The sequence below is a fragment of the Oryctolagus cuniculus genome, chromosome 18 (genome assembly GCF_051225735.1).
Source record: "Oryctolagus cuniculus isolate XC-2025 breed Fujian yellow rabbit chromosome 18, ASM5122573v1, whole genome shotgun sequence".
NCBI lineage: Eukaryota > Metazoa > Chordata > Mammalia > Lagomorpha > Leporidae > Oryctolagus > Oryctolagus cuniculus.
Genome location: NC_142884.1, coordinates 47,196,687 through 47,221,824, shown reverse-complemented (window position 1 = coordinate 47,221,824; position 25,138 = coordinate 47,196,687). Strand labels below are relative to the sequence as shown.

General features: G+C 37.3%; 1 protein-coding gene across 39 annotated transcripts in view; it reads right to left on the bottom strand.

Annotated features, from left to right (window-relative positions):
* The window catches only part of CHD9 (chromodomain helicase DNA binding protein 9), a 281,829-nt gene that overhangs the window by 77,409 nt on the left and 179,282 nt on the right, over nt 1-25,138 (bottom strand). For 23 of the 39 annotated variants that reach the window (XM_070063507.2, XM_070063503.2, XM_089320025.1 and 20 more), the window contains 9 exons: nt 24,311-24,422; nt 20,252-20,398; nt 19,518-19,586; nt 19,381-19,436; nt 18,466-18,583; nt 14,238-14,324; nt 13,874-14,011; nt 8,192-8,313; nt 4,752-4,995 (listed from right to left, as the gene is read on the bottom strand). In XM_070063507.2, the coding sequence (XP_069919608.1) occupies nt 4,752-4,995; nt 8,192-8,313; nt 13,874-14,011; nt 14,238-14,324; nt 18,466-18,583; nt 19,381-19,436; nt 19,518-19,586; nt 20,252-20,398; nt 24,311-24,422 (1,093 nt within the window). Of the gene's footprint in view, nt 1-4,751; nt 4,996-8,191; nt 8,314-13,873; nt 14,012-14,237; nt 14,325-18,465; nt 18,584-19,380; nt 19,437-19,517; nt 19,587-20,251; nt 20,399-23,558; nt 23,617-24,310; nt 24,423-25,138 lie in introns of all 39 variants that reach the window. The other 16 variants (XM_070063523.2, XM_070063515.2, XM_089320029.1 and 13 more) reach the window with 1 other exon arrangement.

Below are 25,138 nucleotides of genomic sequence, written 5' to 3'. Positions count from 1 at the left end.
CTTCCAGGCCAGCCCTCTGCTGTGGCCAGGGAGTGCAGTGGAGGATGGCCCAGGTGCTTGGGCCCTGCACCCCATGGGAGACCAGGAAAAGCACCTGGCTCCTGGCTCCTGCCATCGGATCAGCGCGGTGCGCCGGCCACATCGCGCTGGCCGCGGCGGCCACTGGAGGGTGAACCAACGGCAAAGGAAGACCTTTCTCTCTCACTGTCCACTCTGCCTGTCAAAAATAAAAAAAAAAAAAAAAAAAAAAAAAGAAAGAGAGAGAGAGGTCTTTCATTTACCAGTTAACTCCCCAAATGGCTGCAACAGCTATAGTTGAGTTGATCTGAAGCCAGAAGCCTGGAGCTTCTGAGTCTCCCAGGCAATTCTTCTGCTTTCCCAGGCCACAGCAGAGAGCTGGATCAGAAGTGGAGCAGCTAGGACTCGAATCGGTGCCCATAAGGGATGCTGGCACTGCAAATGGTGGCTTTACCCACTATGCCACAGCGCCAGCCATACAAATAATATTTAAAGTTATGGAGCTGGCTCCGTGGCTCACTTGGTTCATCCTCCGCCTGCGGGCCCAGCATCCAATATGGGCGCCGGGTTCTAGTCCCAGTTGCTCCTCTTCCAGACCAGCTCTCTGCTATGGCCCGAGAGGGCAGTTGAGGATAGCCCAAATGTTTGGGCCCCTGCACCCACATGGGAGACCAGGAAGAAGCACCTGGCTCCTGGCTTCGGATCGGTGCAGTGCCGGCCGTTGCAACCATTTGGGGAGTTAACCATGGAAGGAAGACCTTTCTCTCTGTCTCTCTGTCTATAACTCTGTCAAAAAAAAAAAAAAAAAAAAAAAAAAAGTTGTACAATGGGGCCAGCGCTGTGGCGCAGCAGGTTAACACCCTAGCCTGAAGCACCGGCACCCGACATGGGCACTGGTTCAAGACCCGGCTGTTCCACTTCCAATCCAGCTCTCTGCTATGGCCTGGGAAAGCAATGGAAGATGGCACAAGCCCTTGGGCCCCTGCACCCACATGGGAGACCCAGAAGAAGCTCCTTGTTCCTGGCTTTGGATCGGTACAGCTCTGACTGTTGCAGCCAATTGGGGAGTGAACCATTGGATGGAAGACCTCTCTCTGCCTTTCTTCTCTCTGTGTAACTCTGACTTTCAAGAAAAATAAATAATTTTTAAATAACCTTTAAAAAAAATAAAGTAGTACATATGAATGAAATCTCTGAGGGAATGAGTAGAGATGTAATGTTTGAAGACCAAGCCCTGGTCACCTCAAAGTTTAGAAATAGAGGTAAGAAGGAATCAGACATGGGGGGGTTGCAAAGGAATAGTTTGTGATGTAGGAGAGCATGAAGTTCTGCAGTCTTAGTAAAGAGGCTGTTTAAATGAGCTTGAAAATGTAAACTACTAAAAGAAAGGAAGGGTTAACAACAATTTTATATTCTTGGATTCAAGTCATATTAATTTAATTAACTTCAATTAATTCACATTGGCTAAATACACTGGCCATTAAATGAAACAGTAGCTCAAGGAAGATAGTATCAAGATTAGTATAAAGGGAGCTGGCATCGAGGCACACTGATTTAAGCCACCACTTAGGATGCTGGCATCCCATACTGGAATGCTGGTTGGAATACTGGTTGCTTTGCTTCTTGATCCAGCTTCCCGCTTTCTCTTAAAGCACCTGGGAAAGCAGCAGAGATGGCCCAAGTACTTTGGCCCCTGTCACATACATGGCAGGCCTGTAGGGAGTTCTGGGCTCCTGAATTCAGCCTTGCTATTGTGGCCATTTGGGGAGTCAACCAGTGAATGGAAGATCTCTCTTTCTCTGTCTCTTCCTTGCTCTGTGTCATTCTTCCTTTCAAATAAATAAAGGATTAAAAAATCATATAAAGTATAAATTTATGGCATTTGTAGAGGTCAAAAATCCTGGAATGAATTGTGTACTTGGCACAGTATGTAAGCAAGTGGTTGAGAGACCCACACCCCCTATCAGAGTGCCTATGTTTGTATCCCCAACTCCACTCCCAATTCCAGTTTCCTGCTAATACACACCCTGGGAGACAGCAAGTGATAGATCAAGTACTTGGATTCCTGCTCTTCACTTAAGGGATCAGATTTAGTTGCTAGGTCTCAGGCACTTGGGGAGTGAACAGGCAGAGGGGAATGCTCTGTATGCCTAACTCTGTAGTAAAACAAAAAACAAAACTGAGATGTAATATGTTCAATTAAGTTGATAACATAAGTGTTTAATAACAGTGGCTGTTGAACTGGGTATAATTTTTTTTAAAATATTGATTCAGAGAGAGAGAGAGAGAGAGAGAAAGAGAGAGAGAGAGAGAAAGAGAAAGAAATATCTTCCATATGCTAGTTTACTCCCCAAATGACCACAATGGCCAGGGCTGGGCCAGGCTGAAGCCAGGAGCCAGGAGCTTCATGCAGGTCTCCCCATCAAGGTTCAAGAGCCCAAGGATGTGGGCTATCTTCTGCTGCTTTCCCAGGTGCATTAGGAGGGAAGTGGATTGGAATTGGAGCAGCTGAGACTCAAACTGATGCCCATATGAGATGTCAGAATCTCAGGCGGCAGCTCAACCTGTTATACTACAACACGGGACTCTTGAATTGGTTTTAGTAATTCCAGTTTTGCTCTGTGGTTTTGGGGCATTTATATAATTTCTTTATGTGTACATTTCCTCATGTACAAAAAGTTGGCATTGCAAAGGTTAAGTGAAATAATAAATGTAAACTTTTGCATAATGCCAAACACAGGATAAATAATAAATGTTTATGGTATATTACTTTTTCCAGGGCAATTTAGAAAATTGTATCATAATTTTACTATTACTCTGATTTCAAGTTGCTTTATAAGTTGGAAAAAAGCATAAGTAAAATATCTAGTTCCTTAATACTATACTAAATTTGAAAGAGTTAATATTGCAAGTTATCTCTATATTTAAAATACAGATATAAGACATCCTTATCTTTTGAAATTTAAAACTACCTCAGATAATATCCCTCTAAAATCTGTAATATTTACAATAAGATATATTATTTAATATATGCTACTCAGTTTATTACACATCAAGAATCTGTTGGCCTTTCAGCTATTGTATATCTAACAAACTCATATGACATATAAAAAGTTTTAACTTTATTAGAAATCCCTTAAAGTCTCAAGATTTAGTTATGCCTTCTGTAAAAAAAAGAAAGGTCAAACTAAATAAATTTCATGGTATGATACAGCTCTAAAATTCTACAAATATAGGATTAGAATAAAATACTATAGAAGGGAATCAAGCTATAACCTAACTGAGATTCCACTGACTCCAAAGGTGAACATTTTCAATAGAATTGAGAAATAACATAAGGATTATACAGGTGCTTCATTTCATGTACATGTAATTGTTTTAACCTTGGAAGTGGAAGAAAAGATGAGGTTACAGAAACAAAAATCAGTTATTTCATCCTTTTAAGCCTGAAATAGGTAGAAAAATCAGAAAAAACTGGGAGATAATGTAGAAGTCTATCTGCATTACTTTACTTCAAGCCCTAGCATATCAAAGAAACTGACCATGTGTTATAATGATGATTTTAGTACAAAAGAATGTAAGAAAGGTATGTATAAGTTATTGCCATACAGTTTCAGGCAATATGCCTTTTCCAATTAAAAAATACAAATTTGTGAATTATGTTTGCTAATTTTATTTCTTACTAATGAATTGCTTAAAATTCATAACAACAACTTCATGACTTTTAGCCTTTTAGCTAAAAAATTCTTTTCTTGTATCACTTTATGATTTGTGTATCTGATAAAAAGAGAGAATTCCTTCATAAAGAGTTAATTAGCCAAAATAAAATAGTAAATGTGCCTCTAAGATATAGGGTAGTGGAATTCATGAAGTTACTGGAGTACTGAAATAATCAGTCCTTAGGAGAAAATGATGGAAGGATGTTTATATTAATACATAAAACAATAAAAAATTTTAGAGAATGTCTATAATCAAAATCCACTGAACATAAAAGAACTATGGTCTCACATGTTGTTCACTGAAAATTTAATTTTAAAAATAGGGGCCAGTGCTATGGCATAGAAGGTAAGGCCACTGCCTACAATAAGAGCCTCCCATATGGGCACTGGTTCATGTCCTGGCTGCTCCACTTCTGATCGAGCTCCTTGTTAATGGTTTGGGAAGGGCAGCAGGTCGGGGGTGGGAGGATGGCCAAGTGCTTGGGCACCTGCATCCACATGGAAGACATGGATAAAGCTCTTGGCTCCTGGCTTTGGCCTGGCCCAGCAATGGCCATGGTGGCCATCTAGGGGATGAACCAATGGATGGAAGATGTCTCTCTCTCTCTAACTCTGACTTTCAAATAAATAAATAAGCCTTTCAAAATTAAAAACTAAGGAAAAGTGAGAAGATGATGAAATGGGTCGTTAACCTAAAAATAAATTTAATACGGTATTTTAAAATAGTAAATATTCAAGTTGAAAATTTTGTGCATTGCTATAAATCAGCAAACATGATTATAGTGAAGTGGAGCATTAACACATTTTTTTTTCCAGCAACTAAGATTTACTGTAAAATAAATATGATGAATAAAAAAGAACATAAACTAAAATCTAACTATACAATTAAAATCTACTATGAATTAAAAAGTAATTGCTATCTAATGCTTATTTTTCAACAACCTTTTAAACAGTAACTTTTTAAACAACCTTTTAAACCTTTTTAAATAACAAGCAAAATCATCAGTAACAAACCTGTGAGTCCCTGAAGTACATCTCATATTGCTGTATCATCTGTCTGCTAATTAGGCTTCCATGATAAACCACAACATTAATATCAGTCCATGTACGAAATTCTCTCTCCCAGTTTGCAATAGTAGAAAGTGGAGCAATAATCAGGAAAGGTCCTCTTATACCAGTCAGAAGGATTTCGTAGAGGAATGTAATTGACTGAATGGTTTTGCCAAGACCCATTTCATCTGCTAAAATGCAGTTTCGCCTGAAATAAAAATATATACATATAATCCATGCATATGTTGAGTTTTTCTGTACATTAAAATGTTTTTAAATAAATGTATATAAATGATCAAAGGTCAAATAAAAAAACCTGCATTTATAAAGATGTAAGTGTTGCTAAAGTTCAGATCAGGTTCAAGATTACAATTTTACTATAATCCTGAAAGGAAAAAAAAAAGATTTCTGTAACTCCAAAATAAAGATATCACTTATTATAATTCTGATTCTTTTAGTAAAAAGCCAAGAGCAAGGCAAACTAAACATGTTATTTATTTAGGAAGCATTTATTAAATACCTCCTAGTATCTCGAGAAAATACAAAAAGACAGGACACAAAAGAAACAGAACATATTCTTTGTCTTCCAGGGCCATGTATCTCTTAGAGAAGCAGACATCCAAATAAACAAGCATTCATGCAATGTGCTATCACAGAAGCGCAGATAAAGCACTGGTCTTCATGGGTGTGCATTAGAAGACTGCAAAGCCTGAAGAAAACCACAGGTATCCTGGCCCCTCCTGTATAAATTCAGATTAAATGTGTATAGAGCAGGATGAAAATCAGCTGTTAATTTAAAAATTAGGGCTGGCGCTAAGGCGCTATGGTATAAAATGTCAAGCCTCCATCTGCAGTGCCAGCATTCCATATGGGTGCTGCTTTGAGTCCCAGCTGATCTGCTTCTGATCCAGTTCCCTGCTAATATGCCTGAGAAAGCAGCGGAGGACGGCCCAAGGGCTTGGGCCCCTGCACTGATGTGGTAGACCCAGATGATACTCCTGGCTTCGGCCTAGCCAAGCTCCAGCCATTGCAGCCATCTGGGGAGTGAACCAGCAGATGGAAGATTTCTCTCTCTGTGTCTCTCCCTCTCTTTCTCTGTGTAATTCTGCCTTTCAAATAAAATAATCTTTAAAAAAATTTTAAAAATAAGCTCCACAGATGACATGTGGTCTAAAACATTTCAGTATAAAGTCTCTTCTGGGGGCTCTGAAGAGTGAGTGTGGATTCTGGCTACAGGAGATAAGGGAAGAAGACCTCCTTAGGCAAATGGGATTTTGCTAAAGGGCATAACAAGGGAGCAGAATTATAAAGAACATGATCAACTGGGGATCTTAATGTTTACTATTATTTTACAAAGAAGGTAAGAGGGAAGGAGTCATAAAGGTCATAAACAGAAGAGATTAGACAATTACACAATGGATTCCCTGAAAATCTTCAAAGAAATCCAATGACATTAAGTTTGTATTTTAAAGTTTACTCTGGTGCTACCATGGATATTAGAGGGTAATTAATTATAAGATGGCACACTAATTGGGTAAGTACTATAAATGGTACAAGGAAGAAAGTATGGGCACATGCATTAAGGAAGAAGAGACTAAAAGAAGAAAACTGATTAAGAGTTAATTCTGAGTTACAAAGAATCAGACCTAGTCACCTAGATGTATGAGGTATAGGTTAGCAAACAGCTTTCAGTTTGGGTGAGTAAATGAATTGTGTTATTATTAACCAGGATGAAAAATATGGAAGAAAAATAAGAATGATATTGAGGAAAAAAGAAATGATAATGTTAATTTTCATCTATTATATTTAAAGATTCACTGAAATAAGACATTCAGACAGCAAGAGGCAAAAAGAAATACGGGCCTAGGTTTAATGCTTTGAGATAACAGTATGGGACCATTAGAATATTAAGGCATGTATGGGGTAGAGGTAGGAGTATGGAGTATGTCTTAGGGAAAGCAAACATGTAATATAAGAGACAGCTAAAGACAGAACCTGGAACAAGAGAAAAATAACATTTAAAGAGAGGAAGAGGAATCAGCAGACTACTTAAAAAGAATAGTCACAAAGGAACAGCAGAGTTGTGGTGTGGAGCCTGTAGAGGATAAGAATGGAGGAAAAGTTTAAAGGGAAGAAGGAATAGCAACGACTATACAACATAGCAGAGAGAGCAAATTAGAGCTAAAAATATCCTGAAATAAAATCCAGACAACAGATTCGAAAGAAAATTGGAGATGAGAAAAATGGGGAGAGCTAGAGTTAGGCTATTCTACCTGGAAATTTGCCAAAGAAATTAGAAGGCTTGAGGCAGACCCAAGGAAGAGAAGAATAATAACTGACAAAGTGAGGTTCTGAGAAGACTGGATGAGATGGCATGTCAAGAATTGAGGTGGAAGGCATCATTAATCTTGGACCTGGGGAAGGACCTTTTAACTTCTGATATATGAGAATTAGAGGTAAGAATGGCTGTGGGTGGAGATATATTTGTAGGTTTAGATGTGAGGACAGGTGACAATTTTGACTTTGAAATCTGTTATTCCTGAGTTTCTCTATGAAGCAGTCATATCTAGAGAGTGAAGGGTGTAGGGCTGTGATAAAGAACTTGAAGAATATGATGGATGTTTAAAACAGGCAACGTGGGGCCAGAGCTGTGGCGCAGTGTGTTTAGCTTCCATCTGCAGTGCTGGAGTTCCAAATGGGCTCTGGTTGGGAGTCCCAGCTGTTGGATTTCTGATCCAACTCCCTGCTACTGTGCCTGGGAGGGCAGTGGAGGATGACCCAAGTGCTTGGGCCCCTGCCACCCACGTGGGAGACCTGGAGGAAGCTCGTGGCTCCTGGCTTCAGCCTGGCACAGCTCCAGCCATTGCAGCCATTTGTGGAGTGGACCCGTGCACAGAGGATCGATCTCTCTCTCTCTTTCTCTCGCTCTGTATCTCTGCCTTTCAAATAAATAAATCAATCTTTGGGAGGAAAAAAAAAACAGGCAATGTAGGGCTGGCATAGTGGCGTAGTGGGTAAAGCCACGATCTGTGACACCTGGCTGTTCCACTTCCAATCCAGCTCCCTGTTAATGTGCCTGGGAGAGTAATGGAAGACGGCCCAAATGCTTGGTCCCTTACACCCATGTGGGAGACCCAGAGAAGCTCCTGGCTTCTGACTTCGGGCTGGCCCAGCTCCAGCCATTGCAGCCATCTGGGGAGTGAACCCGTTGATGGAAGATATTTATCTCTTTGTAACTCTGCCTTTCAAATAAATAAATAAATCTTTTTAAAAATAGTGAAGGCTTTATGATTACAATGATATGGCAACATTAGTACCTATTTTACTTAAAAGATGTTGGGGCACATTAAAAAGAAAAAACAGCTAACATACTAAAACTTTTTCTTTTAATGTGTACAACATACCTATTATACCAATTGAATAACAGCCAGTTGAGTCCTTCCAGTTGATATTCCCTGAGTTGATTGCCATTTTTATAGTCCCTGGATTGATCTATTTTCTTCCAGATATTAGAAGGAGGACGGTCCTTTGTGGAAAAAAACAAAAGTGAATGATGTATATGAGATGTTGAAATTTTTCATAGATTTTATTATTCATGTCAAAAGGCAATGTTTTAAAAGTATTCTTAGAAGCGTAACAGTACAAAATGTTATGATGAATATTTACCCAGCACAAATCCTACACAAACTCTTTCAGAAAACTTAAGAGGAAGGCATATCTCCAAAGTCATTCAATGGAGCCCGGATATCAAAATCAGTTAAAGACATCACGTGAAAAAAATATTGTAGGCCAATAAACCTCATGAACAGATATGGAAATATTCTTAATAAATTTTCACCAAATAGAATCCAACAATATATGAAAAGGGCAATAAATCATCACCAAATAGGGTTTTTGTTTTTTTAACAAGGAATAAAAAGTAGGTTTAAACTGAAAATTAATCAATGCTAATCAACAGTTTAAAAAAAAATAATGGGGCCAACACTGTGGTGTAGCAGGTAAAGCCACTGCCTGCAGTGCCAGCATTCCATATGGGTGCTGGTTTGAGACCCAGCTGCTCTACTTCTCATCCAGCTCTCTTCTATGGCCTGGGAATGCAGCAGAAGATGGCCCAAGTCCTTGAGCCCCTGCACCCCATGGGAGACCCAGAAGAAGCTCCTGGTTCCTGGCTCCTGGCTTCAGGTCGGCACAGCTCTGGCTGTTGCGGCCAGTTGGGGAGTGAACCAGGGGATGGAAGACCTCTCTCTCTCTCTCTGCCTCTCTTTCTTTGTGTAACTCTGACTTTCAAATAAGTAAATAAATTTCAAAAAAAAAAAATAATTAGATAACATTATAGATGCAGAAAAGGTATTTGAAAAATTCAATACCAATTCCTAATAATAATTTTTATCAAATTTTGAATAGAAGGGAACATTCTCAACCTTTGAGGAGCATCTATGAAAAACAACCAAACTCAACATCATACTTAAAAGTGAAAGACTGAATACTTTCCCTCTAAAATCAGGAATAAAACAAGCAGGTCTACTATCAGCACTTCTACTCAACGTTGTACTGCAGGATCCACAAACTAACAAGCAAGAAAAAGAAATGTCATCAAGATCAGAAAGAAAGAAATGAAACCACCTGTATTCATATAAGATATGACTTGTTTGTGGAGAATATGCTTTTAGAGGTGGATATTTGGCATAATGGTTAAGACAGCACTTGGGACAACAGCATCCCAAATAGAACTACCAGGAAGTCCCAGCTCTGCTTCTAATCCTTCTAATTTCCTGGGAGGCAGTAGGTAATAATAGTTCAGGTATGTGAATCCCTGTCACTCATATGGGAGACCCAACCAGAGTTCTGGGCTGCTAGCTTCCCCCTGGCTCAGCCCCAACTATTCTGGGCATTTGGGGAGTGAACCAGTGAATGAAGATCTCTCTGTGTCTGTATCATTCAGCTTTTCAAAAAAAAAAAAAAAATCCTGCATAATCTACAAAAAGGTAAACTAAGCATTGATTTTAGCAAAGTTGCATAATACAAAATCAATATACAAAACTCATTTGTTTTCTATAATAGCAATGATCATGACACTTTAAAAAAAAGATTTATTTATTTATTTGAATGGCAGAGTTACAGAGGCAGAGGTAGAGAGAGAGAGAGAGAGAGAGAGAGAGGAGATAGAGGAGTCTTTCATCCGCTGGTTCACTCCCCAGATGGCTGCAATGGTTGGAGCTGTGCTGAACCAAAGCCAGGAGCCAGGAACTTCTTTCGGGTCTCCCATACAGCTGGCAGGGACCCAGGCACTTGGGCCATCTTCTACTGCTTTCCCAGGCCATTAACAAAAAGCTGGATTGGAAGTGGAACAGCCTGGACTTGAAATAGTCCCCATATTGGATGCTGGCACTGCAGGTGGTGGCTTTACGCGCTACACCACAGTACCGGCCCCGACACATTTTTAAAAAACAAATTTTATGATAGCATCCAAAATATGAAATATTTAGGAATTTTAGAAAATTTGTGGAAGTCTAGTAAATACAAAACTACAAAATACTGCAGAGAGAAATTAATTAAACAGGGTAGGCGTTGTGTAGCCAGCCACAAACTATGATGCTTGCATCCCACATGGGTGCCAGTTTGAGTCCCAGTTGCTCCACTTCTGATCCGATTCCCTGCTAACACGCCTGGGGAAAGAGTGGAAGATGGCCCCTGAAACACACATGGAAGACCAGGATAAAGCTCCTGATTCTTGGCTTTGGCCTGGCTCAGTCCTGACCATTGCAGCCAGCTGGGAAGTGAACCAGCAAATGGAAGACATCTTTCTCCTCTTCTGTTCCTACCTCTCTCTCTGTAACTCTATCAAACAAATTAATTAATCTTAAAAAGAGAGACAGAAAGAGAGCTAAATAGAGATGAACCATGTTCATGGACTGAAAGATTCAACATTGCTAAGTTATTAATTCTCCGTAAGCTGAACAACAGATTCAACACAATCCTGGGGACTGGCGCCGTGGGTCACTTGGCTAATCCTCTGCCTGCGGCGCCAGCATCCCATATGGGCACCGGGTTCTAGTCCCAGTTGCTCCTTTTCCAGTCCAGCTCTCTGCTGTGGCCCGGGAGGGCAGTAGAGGATGGACCAAGTGCTGGGGCACCTGCACCCGCATGGGAGACCAGGAAAAAGCACCGGGCTCCTGGCTTTGGATCGGCGCAGTGCCGGCTGTAGTGGCCACTTGGAGGGGTGAACCAACTGAAGGAAGACCTTTCTCTCTGTCTCTCTCTCTCTCACAGTCTGTAACTCTACCTGTCAAATAAATAAATAAAAATCTAAACAAAACAAAACAAAACAAAAAAACCACAATCCTAAAAAATTCCATCAAGGTTTTTGTAGAAATTAACTAGCAGACTCTAAAAAGCATATGGAAATGCAAAGGACCAGAAATAGGCAAAACAAGTTGAGACTCGTAAAAGTTGCAGAATGAAAACTGTATAAAATGGATGTAAAGATAAAAAGACAGATGACTGGAATAGAACAGATGGTGAAGAAATATACCCACAGATATTTAGTGAATCACTGAGAAATTTGGAAAGGCACTTCAAAGCAGAAAATGTTTTTTAACCTACTGGATACTCACAACCAAAAAATGAACTTTATTCCACATATTGTACTACATATAAAAATGAACTCAAGGGGCAGGCTCTGCGGTGCAGTAGGTTCTACGCCTGCGGCGCCGGCATCCCATATGGGCGCTGGTTCTAGTCCCAGCTGCCTCTCTTCCAATCCAGCTCTCTGCTATAGCCTGGGAAAGCAGCAGAAGATGACCCAAGACCTTGGGCCCCTACACCCACATGGGAAACCAGGAAGAAGTACCTGGCTCCTGGCTTCGGATTGGCAGAGCTCCGGCCGTTGCAGCCATCTGCAGAGTGAACCAACGGAAGGAAGACCTTTCTGTCTCTCCCTCTCACTCTCTGTAACTATACCTCTCAAATAAATAAATAAAATATTAAAAAAAAAAAGAACTCAAAATGGATCACAGACTATTACCTGAAACTATACAATTTCCTGAAGAAAGCAGAAGAAAAATCTTTGTAAACGTGGGTGATGTAAGATTTCTTAGATACAAGGAAAAGAAAAAATGGACTTCATCAAAACCAAGACTTTTCACTTTATAAAAGATACTGTTAGGATAATGAAAAAGAAAGCTACAGACTGGGAGAAAATATCTGCAAATCTTATACCAAAGAAGTTGTATCTAGAATATCCGAACAAAAAGTATAATAAAACAAGTCAGTGAAAAATAGGTGAGGTCTCAGTAGGAAAAATAACTTTCTAAGAAACAAGCAAAAAATTTCCTATTGTTTACTATAAAAATTATATTATACTGTTACTAATTAACAAAATTACTCTTCTGAAAATTATAAGTGTAACACAAATATCAATGACAAGCAGAACAAGCAAATACTTATCAAAGCTCTGCTGCTACTAATACGTGCAGAGTTTACTAAAGAAAACAGTTCTTATGATAGACAACAGATTTTATTTACTGCTTAAAATAATTTATACGTTAAATCATACTCTGTATTAGCTTCTTTGTAGGAATCTAACCACTACTGATTTTTCCATTTGGGACTGAGAAATTACATTTTCAGACTTTCTAAAAATATTTTACATGATTTATATGCTATTTAACAAAAGACTAGCATTGTTACCGACTTTACATTAGTTAAGGAGATTAATGACACTGGCTGATCCTCTTTTACCATAAACTACATTATGTATATAAGGTATTTCTAATTTTTGGAAAGCTCCAAAAGAGATTCTGATAGAGAACCATTGATCTAAAGAAACAGGTTACCTGATAAGGCTAAATGATGGATTACCATTAAGACACAGTCTCTACCTCTAAAATAAAATTGTTCTCTTTCACAACATCCTTTGATCTAAATCTCTCTGAATGAGTTAACCTATTTCCTTATTTCAAAAAAATGTATTCAGAAGTCAAAAGAGGTGGAAGTGAACTTTTGTGCATTTGATAATAGCCTATGGGCATGACTGTGAAGCATAATAAGACCAAAAACAATATATAACAAGCCTTAAAAAATAATAATTCTAAACAATCTTATCCTAAATATTTAATTCATTTCCTCCTCTTATCCTACACTTTCTTATCACAGGAGCTTTCCTTACTCTGGTGTTAATCCAAAAGTAATGCCCTTCTGTCTTTTCACATATAAACTCCCTCTTCAGCTTACAAAAGAAATTTTACAACCAAATCACATTGAAAGAGGAAGGGACAAAAAATTAAGTAAAAATATAACATGTCTACTCAATGTGAATTTCTTTGGTTGTCTCCCCAAACAGAATTCATGTAATAATATTATGTTTGAGAGAAAAACATTTTATAATTATTAGAAACAGAACAAGTTGCCATAACCTTCTAGAATTCCATGGTTTCTGAATTAGAAAATAAATAATCTACTCAAGTATACTTTGTTTTAGTGGGATGAAATATGCATGAAGCCGAAAAGGAACTAACTCACCTACATGCAGGACTTTAACAATATTCTACACAAAAATTACTTCTTTATGAAAGCTATTATGTAACTTTATTTATTTATTTATTTACTTTTTTTTTGACAGGCAGAATGGACAGTGAGAAAGAGAGAGAGAGACAGAGAGAAAGGTCCTCCTTTTGCCATTGGTTCACCCTCCAATGGCCACCATGGCTGGTGTGCTGCGGCCGGCGCACCGAGCTGATCCGAAGGCAGGAGCCAGGTGCTTCTCCTGGTCTCCCATGGGGTGCAGGGCCCAAGCACTTGGGCCATCCTCCACTGCATTCCCAGGCCACAGCAGAGAGCTGGCCTGGAAGAGGGGCAACCGGGACAGAATCCGGTGCCCCAACCGGGACTAGAACCCGGTGTGCCGGCGCCGCTAGGTGGAGGATTAGCCTAGTGAGCCGCGGCGCCAGCCTATGAAAGCTATTATGGATATAGGTAAACTTTATAGTTGTATATTACATGCTAAACTAAAAAGTCAAAGTTTACATTAAAGCTGCTAAATAAAGAAGTGTTAGTTAAGATTTTATGAAGCTGAAGCAGGTTCTTACCAAATGTCTTGTGTCAGGCCTTGAAGCTTGTAATTGTTCAAACTCTTCTATTTTTGCAAGATCTACGTCTTCCTTTAGTTCCCAAGTACTATCTTCATATGGCAATGAGCACCACTTTACTAAGTAGTATATAACAGGCTGTAAAAAAAATTTTCATTTTACTATTTTGATAAACAGAATAGTAACAACTAATTTAAATAGGGATGTTGGAAATCGTTTAAATACACTAACTTAACTACATCAATAAACAAAAATGAATGTGTGTGTGGTTTTAGGCTTTAACTTTTAAAAAGTACCAAGTTTGATATTTGGCAAGTTACAGGTGTTTTTTACTTAAAAAACAGTATTGTTACCAAATATTTACCTCACCAGTATCTTTATCTTCACAAAAGGAGACTTCTAATACTCTGTCTACTTCAACGTAGTCTGGGTTAAATGGTTCTTCTTCCATCTAAAATTAAAAAGTAACTTAATTGATATCTGACAGAGAAGTAGAAAGAAAAATAAAGGCAAATTTACTAGCTTTTCATTATACAATAAATTAATTTGATTTCAATGAATCCTCCAGTAAGAATCCCTCCAGTTTAGTTTCCAAAAGATATTCACGGTACTAAGAATTACCACACTACAAATAAAACCAACCAAACAGCACTAAAAAAAAAACAGGATATTCCAGACAATTAACTTACTAACGTTCACTAAGAATTTCCTAAATGCACCCTATATTTCTTTTGCTACTTTCCTCAGGTTATACAGGTTGAAGACCAATCACCCTACCTGTGAGCTCAATTATCTACTTCATTTTTTTTTTTATTTGACAGGTAGAGATATAAACAGTGAAAGAGAGAGACGGAGAGAAAGGTCTTCCTTCTGTTGGTTCACTCCCAAAATGGCCACTACAGCTGGCGCGTGCCGATCTGAAGCCAGGAGCTAGGTGCTTCTTCCTTGTCTCCCATGCAGGTGCATGCTCACTTTTTTCACATAGGACACACCTGATAACAAGCATTGCCCAACACCAGAATGGTACTAAGGTACTTTCAGGTTTAAAAAAAAAAAAAGGTAAGGTAAGGTAAGAACAATCTAAAGTAATGGATATGTTAGTATGATTATTTCATAATGAATTTGTATATCAAATCAGTAAATTGTGTACCTTAAAAATAACTCATTAAAAAAAAAACTAAAACAAGAAGAGATTTCACTCACTAAAAGAAAAAAACCTGTTTAACTCCTATTTATGTTGTATCTGATCAGGTAAGAAAAATCAGTCTTCATAATAATTTAAACCTTATTATGTACTACTTTTTTTTTTTTTTATGACAGGTACAGCTATAGACAGTGAGAGAGAGAGAGACAGAGAGAAAGGTCTTCCTTCCATTGGTTCACTCCCCAAATGGCCGCCACGGCCAGTGCTGCACTAATCCGAAGCCAGGAGCCAGGTGCTTTTTCCTGGGCCCAAGCATTTGGGTCATCCTCCATTGCCCTCTCGGGCCACAGCAGAGAGCTGGACTGGAAGAGGAACAACCGGGACTAGAACTGGCACCCATATGGGATGCCGGTGAAGCACGCGGAAGATTAACCAAGTGAGCCATGGCGCCAACCCTATTATATACTTCTCACAGCTACAACTTATTAGGATCATCTATATCAGAATAAACAGGTGAGAGATTTTTTTGAAGCACTGGGAGGACCTCTCAGCATCCATGAACTGATAGGTCATTAGAATCATTAAATTTTTTAAAAAGATTTATTTAATTTATTTGAAAGGCAGAGTTAAAGATAAAGGAGAGACAGAAAGAGACAGAGACAGAGAGACAGGGAGAGAGGGAGAGAGGGAGAGAAGAAGAGAGGGAGAGAGGTCTTCTATTCGCTGATTCACTCCCTAAATGACCCAAAGACAGGAGCCAGGAGCTTCTTCCGGGTCTCCAATGTGGGTAGTACAGGGGCTCTAGTACTTGGGTCATCCTCTGTTGCTTTCCCAGGCACATTAGCAGGGAGCCAGAATGGAAGGGGAGCACCTGGGAACAGAATGGGTACCACAGCGGATACTGGGGCTGTAGGTGGTGGCTTAACCTGCTATGCCACAGCACCAGCCCCAGAACCATTTCAGTTTAGAGGAAGATTTTTAAATTTTTAAAAATTTCATGATGGTGAAAACTAGCTGGTAACAACTTAAGCTAGTGAATAAAATCAACCATTAGTTGAGTGGGCTTTTGGTCTAGTGGATAAGACACTCATGTCCCATATTGGAGTTTATGGATTTGAGTCCTGGTTCTAGCTCCCTCCTAATGTCCACCCTGGGAGGCAGCGGGTGATGGCCCAAGGAGTTAGATCCCTGACACCCATTTGGGAGATCTGCACTGTATTCCCAGCTCCAGGTTTTGGCTTGGGCCAGTCCTGGCCATTAAAGGCATTTGAGCTCTGACCACTGAAATGAGAGCTTGCATTATCTTGCTCTCTCCCTTTGCAGCTCAAACATTTTAAAAAAAGAAATAATTGTTTTAAAGTTACCCAGTAGTAAAGAGCAAACAGGTATCATGTTCTGCCTGACATGATTCCCCAACAGAGATAAAGCATCATTTCTGTCGTGTTCTAAAAAGTGTATAACCTGGGGGTTGGAGCCATGGCTCACTTGGTTAATCCTCTGCCTCCGACACTGGCATCCCATATGGGCGGTTGCTCCTCTTCCAGTCCAGCTCTCTGCTGTGGCCCGGGAAGGCAGTGGAGGATGGCCCAAATGCTTGGGCCCCTGCACCTCCACGGGAGACCAGGAAGAAGCACCTGGCTCCTGGCTTCGGATTGGTGCAGCGCAAGCTGTAGCGGTCATTTGGGGAGTGAACCAACTGAAGGAAGACCTTTCTCTGTCTCTCTCTCTCTCACTGTCTATAACTCTACCTGTTCCACCCTCCCAAAAAAAGTGTATAACCTGAATTAGGAAGCATAGCACAACCCCAAATTGAGGGATATTCTACAAAATCCATGAAATGAAAACAGAGGATAGAATGATTAAATGGAACATGACAACTAAATGCAGCATATGATGTTGGCTATCAAAACACAAGTGAAACAATTAGTGAAATATGAATAAGGTCTCTAGATAATAGCATTGTATCAATGTTTACTATTTTTTTAAAGTATTTATCTACCTACCTACCTATGTGAAAAGTAGTAACAGGGAGAGAGGGACAGGGATATGGAGAGGGAGAGGGGGAACGGAGAGAAAAACAGAAATAGAGGGAGGAAGAGAGAGAGATTTCTATCTTCTGCTTCAATTGCTAAATGGCTACAACAGCCAGGGCTGGGCCAGGCTGATGCCAGGAATCAGGAACTCCACATGGTCTCTCACATGGACCACCAATCATCTGCTGCCTTCTCAAGAGCATTAAAAGCAAGCTGAATCAGAAGTGGAACAGCCAGGACTCTAACTGGCACTCCAATATAGGGTGCTAGTGGTATAAACAGAGGCTTAATCTGCTGTGCCACCACGCTGGTTTCTAATTCAAATGTTTATGTAAATAATATATATTTTAAAGAAATAAATAAAGAAGCATTTGCAGTTTACTTTCAAACAGTTCAGAATGAATGCATGTGCATGACAGAGTGAATGAATACAAACGATAAAGCAAAAAAGGTAAAATACTAATACTTGCGAGGTCTAGTTGAAATGTACATGAGGGCCGATGCCGTGGCTCACTAGGCTAATCCTCTGCCTTGCGGCGCCAGCACACTGGGTTCTAGTCCCGGTTGGGGCACCGGATTCTGTCCCGGTTGCCCCTCTTCCAGGCCAGCTCTCTGCTGTGGCCTGGGAGTGCAGTGGAGGATGGCCCAAGTGCTTGGGCCCTGCACCCCATGGGAGACCAGGAGAAGCACCTGACTCCTGCCTTCGGATCAGCGCAGTGTGCAGGCCATTGGAGGGTGAACCAACGGCAAAAAGGAAGACCTTTCTCTCTGTCTCTCTCTCTCTCACTGTCCACTCTGCCTGTCAAAAATAAATAAATAAATAAATAAATAAATAAATAAAATTAAAAAAAAGAAATGTACATGAGAACCTGCTATACCATTTTGTTGAAAAAAGAAAGTTAAAAAAATTCTTCGAATTAAAAACGTTTAGATGAACCTAAAACTGTTATAAAATATAATCTATTTAAAAATGTTTTAGATTAGAAAAGGACATCATTTAGTAGGGCCTAGAGAGGTAATCAATATTTCCAATGATGCTCTCTATACACAAACATAAGGGTGGTAGAAAATATGCAATATATCTTATGTACAGAAAAGATTATTTTCTATTTGCTACATTTCACTTCCTTTGCTTGGATAACTGCTGATACATTCTGTGTGATATTAACACACCCAGATTCAACTTTAAGTACTGGCAAAGATACTAACTTAAAAATAAAAGCATTAACTAACATCTGAATTATCAGTTTTCCTGTTTCAGCTACTTTTCAGGACAACACTGGAAAAAGTAAAGTATTGTATGTAGATACCATTTGTATTCAAATGTCAACATTGCAAGTCTGAGAATTAAAATAAAAAAATTTAAGTTTTTGATACTGTGTGTGTTCAACAATTAGTCTTTATTTTTTTCTTACATCTGCAAAAAAATGTGCTCTTTGTGCTTGTCTCAATTTGAATCGTTTGATTTTCTGCTGGATCCTTTTGTCTTTCAAAAGTTGCTGTTCTGTAGCCCACTCACAGTGAAGATAGGAGCTAAAATTTTTATAAAAAAGCAATGTATTAGAATGACATAGAAAACCATTTTCTTTTAATATACATTTTTAATCGTAACAGCTAATATAAAATATTAGCTTAAACTTTACAAATAGATAACTTTAATTTCAGCCACTGTCATCATTATATCCTAAGTAGTGGTATAAACGTCTACAATTTTCCATAGAGAAACAGATTAGCAAGCTAATCAAGTGCATAACACCACGATGTGACTTCTTTCTTTTTCATTATAACCATTTTGTCATAACCAGAAGGCTAGTGTTTTGCCACAATGTAATGTAATTTAAAAGCTTTCACTGAAGTATAGAGAAAAGTCATAAAATGTACAAAAAGAGAGTAAATGATTTTCTCAAAATTAGCAACTTCTCAGTTAATTTACCTATGCCCAGATTGATGTTTAAAGTTCTGAAAGTCAAGCCATATTATATACATCTAAAGCAATAACTAAAGGTCACAATGTTTTTCACAGAAAGAAGAAAATCAGAAAAATTCAATAGATTCAACACCGTAACAATAATAAATGATGCCCATAATTTGTTATAATATATTTTATAAAGACTCCTGCATTTTGAGCTTGATAGTATTTTCTGGAAAAAAAATTCAGTTTTAACATAAAAGGTTTTCAAGAAGTCATTTTACTTCTTAATGATTTTAAGTTTGTGCAGTTATAAATAATAGACAAAATGCAGCTAAAATACTTACTATATTTCTACTTTATTAGACATTTATTTAAATTAATAATAAATTCCTATTATTTTTCCAACTCAAATACTTACTAATTCTTGTATTTTACAAAAAATTCTTCTGTATCAATCAACACTCCAGGTGATATCTAAGAAAATAAAATTAATAATTGTGACTCTTTTATATAAGCCACAGAATAAAATGTGAAATATAATGTACCATTACTTACTTCCTTTTTTACAATTCTAGAAGATAGTATTTTGTCTACAATTGCAGCATCTTCCTCACTTGGATTCTCCTATAAGAGGAGGGAGAAAAATATGATAGAACTCTTAGTTACCACAAGTTTATAGACACACTAAAAATTGAGCATATTTGCTGGGTACTAACATTACATGTTATGAATACAAAAATGGAAAAAATATATTATTGCTTTTACACTCTTTGCCCTCATATGCATCATAGTAAACATAAGGTGTTTTTCAATATGCAAGGAATTAGTCTAAACATTCTTCATAGTTTAGCTAATTTAACCTATTAGCATCCTCATTATTATGTACCCTATTATCATTTCCTCTTTACAGATTAGGAAATTTAGGAATAGGTGCTGCTGAGGTCTCAACTAACTCAACCAGGGGATGAGTAGTTAGCTTATAATGCAGACGGTAGGATTAAAAACTATAGAAAAGGAGATACAATATGCAAAACACAGAGTTGTCAAAATGTGGCATTCAGGCAATTATGTACATAAAGCAAGGACGAAGTGTTAGCAGTGACTGCAAATGAAGCCAGAAAATCCAAGAAAAATTATTAATTAATACATTTCTGATGTAAACAATTTTATTAACATAATATGGAATTCAGAGGATAAGTTGGAACAAGTTTTAGGAGAAAAAACAATGAGAGTATTTTAATTTCCATTGGTTAAAATGTTTTGTAGTCATTATCACCATTATATCTTACCACAAATAATTGTATCGGCTGTTCAGCAGGTAAAGGAGCTGAGTTCTTTTTTATTTTCATGGAGCCTTTAACCTCTTCTTCAGATTGCTTCCCTTCTGCATCTTCTGCATATTTTTTTCTTTTAATTTGTCGATTTGATCTTCTTTTCTGCAATGAACCACAGAGATCAGATTTCCAAAATTTATTTTGAAAATAATTTAAAATTTTTATATTTTTAAAAAATTACCCTAAAGTCAGCAATTTTGTACATAAAATGCTCAAAATTATGTTCAACATTCATATTTTCTAATTTTTTATTAAAAGAAGATTATAATTTGCCCTTTGCCACAGACTTAGAATATTTCTTAAGTTTTACTTCTTACAGTTTCAAATAAGATCTGTGATATCTTTATCTTTTTTTTCTTAGAAACTGTAGGAATAAAAAGATCTCTTTAATGATTTCACAGTTTGGGAAAAATATATTTTATTAATAATATCTTAATTGCTGTATTATTTTATTTAGATACTACTCCTAAGAACAGTAAAAACTATTTCACATCTTGGACAATATATATTTTAAATTATTAATACTTAAGCAGTTTTTGGCCAAATCCTAAAAATTGCATCAGATGAATACTGCTTAAAAACTAATATGGTGCATAAACCTAGAAAAATAGATATTTGCCAAAACATATGAAACTGTGTTTAAAGTAGAAACAAATTTTAAAAATGTAAAATGTCTATGAATACAAAATATTAAGTATTAAATCTACCAAACAATTCAACTGGATTAACTTTACCCATTTTCCTTAAACGTCAAGAACATCATTGGGCCAGCGCCATGGCTCACTTGGCTAATCCTCCGCCTGCGGCGCCAGCACCCTGGGTTCTAGTCCTGGTTGGAGCACCGGGTACTAGTCCCGGTTGCCCTCTTCTAGTCCAGCTCTCTGCTGGGGCCCGGGAGGGCAGTGGAGGATGGCCCAAGTCCTTGGGTCCCTGCCACCTGCATAGCAGACCAGGAGGAAGTACCCGGCCCCTGGCTTTGGATTGGCGTAGCGCCGGCCGTAGCGGCCATTAGGGGAGTGAACCAACTGAAGGAAGACCTTTTTGTCTGTCTCTCTCTCACTGTCTATAACTCTCTCTGTCTCTCTCACTGTCTAACTCTGCCTGGCCAAAAAAAAAAAAACCACAAAATACAAGAAAACCTTTTAAATTATATTATAAGTAAGAAACATAATTTTTAAATGACTGAAGTAATTTTCAACCAGGAATGAAATACACATGGCTTTACTTACCTTCTTCAATATTTAATATTTTAACATCTGTTTCAAAAGCTTATTATTTCAAGGAGAATTACAAAATCCAAAATAACATTTCTTGTGATGTTTCCACAATTTTCAGTTGGCTTGAAAATTCCAAAGGACTTGGGGTGTTTAGTTTTAATTTCCCTAAACTCTCAAACCAGTGTTTGTGTCATTGCTCAAAATCTGGCAAATTTACTCCTTCTTCCTTTTTCTATTCCATTTTTTCTATAAATTTAGTAATTTCCATGACAGTGCCCAGAAATGGAACCAACAAAATAACCCATGTGTTCTTTTGGTTCCTGCCAGTGTCTTCTATTCGGCAGGCCTTTCATTACTTCTATAGCCATGACAGAAATGGCTCTCAGTGCAGCAAAGTGGAAACAAATTATTATTTATATCCTTAAAGCTTCAGTGGCCTTTAACATCATGCCTATGCCCCTTCATCTTGTGAATAATGCAAGACTGAAAGAAAGAAGAAAGGCAGTATATTGTTCTATGGATACAACAAGCAACTCTTTGCCTCACTCAGGATGGGTCACTATCTCTTGGCCATGAAGACTTCTACATTTCCAACCTCAAAGTAACATTTTTGTTAACACAAGAGACAGGAAGGTGGCATATAATTATAAAACAAATTTAATTCTGCCACATCCAGTTTTAAAAAAATATATTAATGTTCCCTGGTGGTACAGCAATTTCTGTATCTCTAGGCTAAAAATGTTTATAATTCTATTCTGGGCATCATATGGATCTTAATGTTCAGGAATAGTTTAAATTAATAACTAACTATGGCATGTATTATTCTAACAATAACATGTATTATTAATGTCTCACTAAGCATAACTCCTAAATAATTAAGTTTGAGAATAATTTAGCAGATTCTGTTAGATGTTTACAGCATTATGCCTCCTTTCTGGTCATAAAATACTGAGTAAGTACTTAGAAATGTCTCTTAATCTTTAATACATAGAAAATGAGTGGCCTAAACTCTTGAAAGTACACACTTGGTTACTTCTTCACAAGATAGAAATAAAGGCCATTTATTGAAAATAGTTTCCTCATCCTATGAAGATTTTGTGAGTCTAACAATCTAAACCCATGAATTATGAGATTATACTTGATTTCATGAAAAGTACCAGGAGTATATATAGTTACACTGAGGGCAAAGCCACATAAGGTATCATTCTCACAAATTATCCTTCATCATACATTTCTACTAGCTTAAAAATATTTTAAAAAAAATCTGATGTCCACATTTTTGGCTAATGTGTTTTTTTCTGACTGTTTCTCCAGACTGTTTTTCCAACACAATTTTAAATACTAAGACATTTCTAACATTTTCCTTGTATCTTAAAAGTTTCAACAGATTAGTTCATAGCTCTCTGCATAACAGGTCAGATGCATCATTCTTTCAAATTACTAATACTTCATCATGATGACATAGTGCTTGTTTCCTATAATGAACCAATATAAGCTGCTGAAGAGGCATTTTTTAAAAAAATTTAAGTCTTTAAACAGAGTTGGAGTACTGAAGTACTCTTAATTAAGATTAAAGGTAGCAAAAATAAATGCCATATTCATATTTCCAGAGTCTCATGAGGCTCTAAAACTTCATTAGTTTTCAAGAATTCAAATCCTGACAATCCACTGTTATAGCTAAAAGCTACATGGACCCTTCCAACATTTATATCATGATACAATCAAGTACAGCAATAATATATATTTGTAAGTGATTACCAGAAAATATTTATTTCCCCGTTTTGTGTAGTGTGTGTGTGTTAAAGCAACACAACTGTAAAGCAACTTTTGTGAAAAGCATGGAAAAATGTGAATAGTGACCTATTCTACCATTTCATTATTTGGTAATTACATAATGGAAAAAAAATGGCCAGCAATATTCTAGTAAAAATTAAAGCAAAATTTCTCATACTGAATAAATTAAATATGTGTTTACCTAAGTTAAGGATACCATATGAAGAGAAAGCCAGGCCATATAATATTAGGAGCTTTTTCACTGCCCTTACCTCAACTCTTGCAGCAGCCCAGGAGCCTTGAGCCACTACTCTCCCATTGGATAAGAAGCTGCATAAGGAAGAAGAAAGGCCATTCAGGGGCTTTCTGGCCCCATAATTCAACAACTGCCACCACCCCTATGGCTTACAGTCGTGTTTTAAGTATTAGAAAGGAGAGGGTGGCCTGAATTATTATGACCTTCACTAAATATATATCTATATATATACTTAAACTTCACAGGGTTATTTTGAATATTCACTTATTAAAAAAGGCAAAATGCACAGTATTTAACTCTATATGAGGAGATTTTTAATATAATTTAGTATTCTTTCTTCAATAGTAGCACATGAAAGAAAATGTCTCTAGGAATGAATCAATCCATTTGTTTTGTCATTTGTATGATTTTAAAAAATGGATATCTGTAAGTTCATTCAAAAGCACTGTAAGTACAGGATATCACTAGAGACTTCTCCATGCTAAAAGCCATCAAAGAGTTTGTTTTGTTAATTCACCTCTCAGGGCTTCAGCTTAATGATCTCAAAAATTTAGGGGTTGGGAGAGGATATAAGTTTCCTCTCACATCTAATATTCTATGGCAATACTTCCAGGAACATATACTGTAATAATTCTTTCCTATAAATTTAATCATACAATAAGATGCATTTCTACTGCTAAACTACAATATCAATATCCATTAGGTAGTATTATGCTGCCTCAATAACTGTAACAATATTTCTTTTCTTAGAAAAAATGTAATACTCACTTGAGAATCTTGATCTTTGAATGTGTGCTGTGGCATCTGCTCTGAATCAGATATTTCATCTGAAGACTCATTCTTTCTTTTTTGTTTCTTACCCAATGTAATAATGAGCTTGCTGTTTCAAAAGAAAAAGAGTAAACACTAAGAACTCTTTACATTTTTGGTCAAATTAAGATCGCCATAATAAACTTTCTTCCATTCTATATAATTTGCATATCCAACCACAGATAATTAACTTGAAACCCATAATGACATTTTGAGCATTCTAATGGAACAAATAAAAGCAAATTCTATAATTAATGAATCTCTAAGCATAGAAAGGCAGTCAAGTCCTATTTCTTGTTTTTTTTATACTCACAATAACTTTTCATGGGAAAAATTACAGGTTATATAATGATATTTTCTTTAGACTCAATAGTAACTTCTCCCTACTTTAAAAATTTAATTTATGTCAAGGCCTATCTTAGCAATACTGTATGTTCTTAGAGAATGTCATCTATTATTTCTTATATTTCTATAGCATGTATGTATCTTTATGTATGTATATGTTCGTATGTTAATATATACACACAGACCAAATTAAAGATATCTAGAATGATAACAGTGGTTTCAAATTTCATTATCTGCTTCACCAGATACAGGGACATGATCTTAAAGTACCATCGTAATCCTAAACTATGGTAATTACTAATCAGCAAAATTTCATTTCAGACATCTATATTCTAAAAATTGAAAACTTCCAAATTATTTTCAGGTATAATAAATATTTTAGAAGGATATCAGAATTCTTCCAACAATTATTTACTAAAGTGGGGGAACTTGGAATTTAAG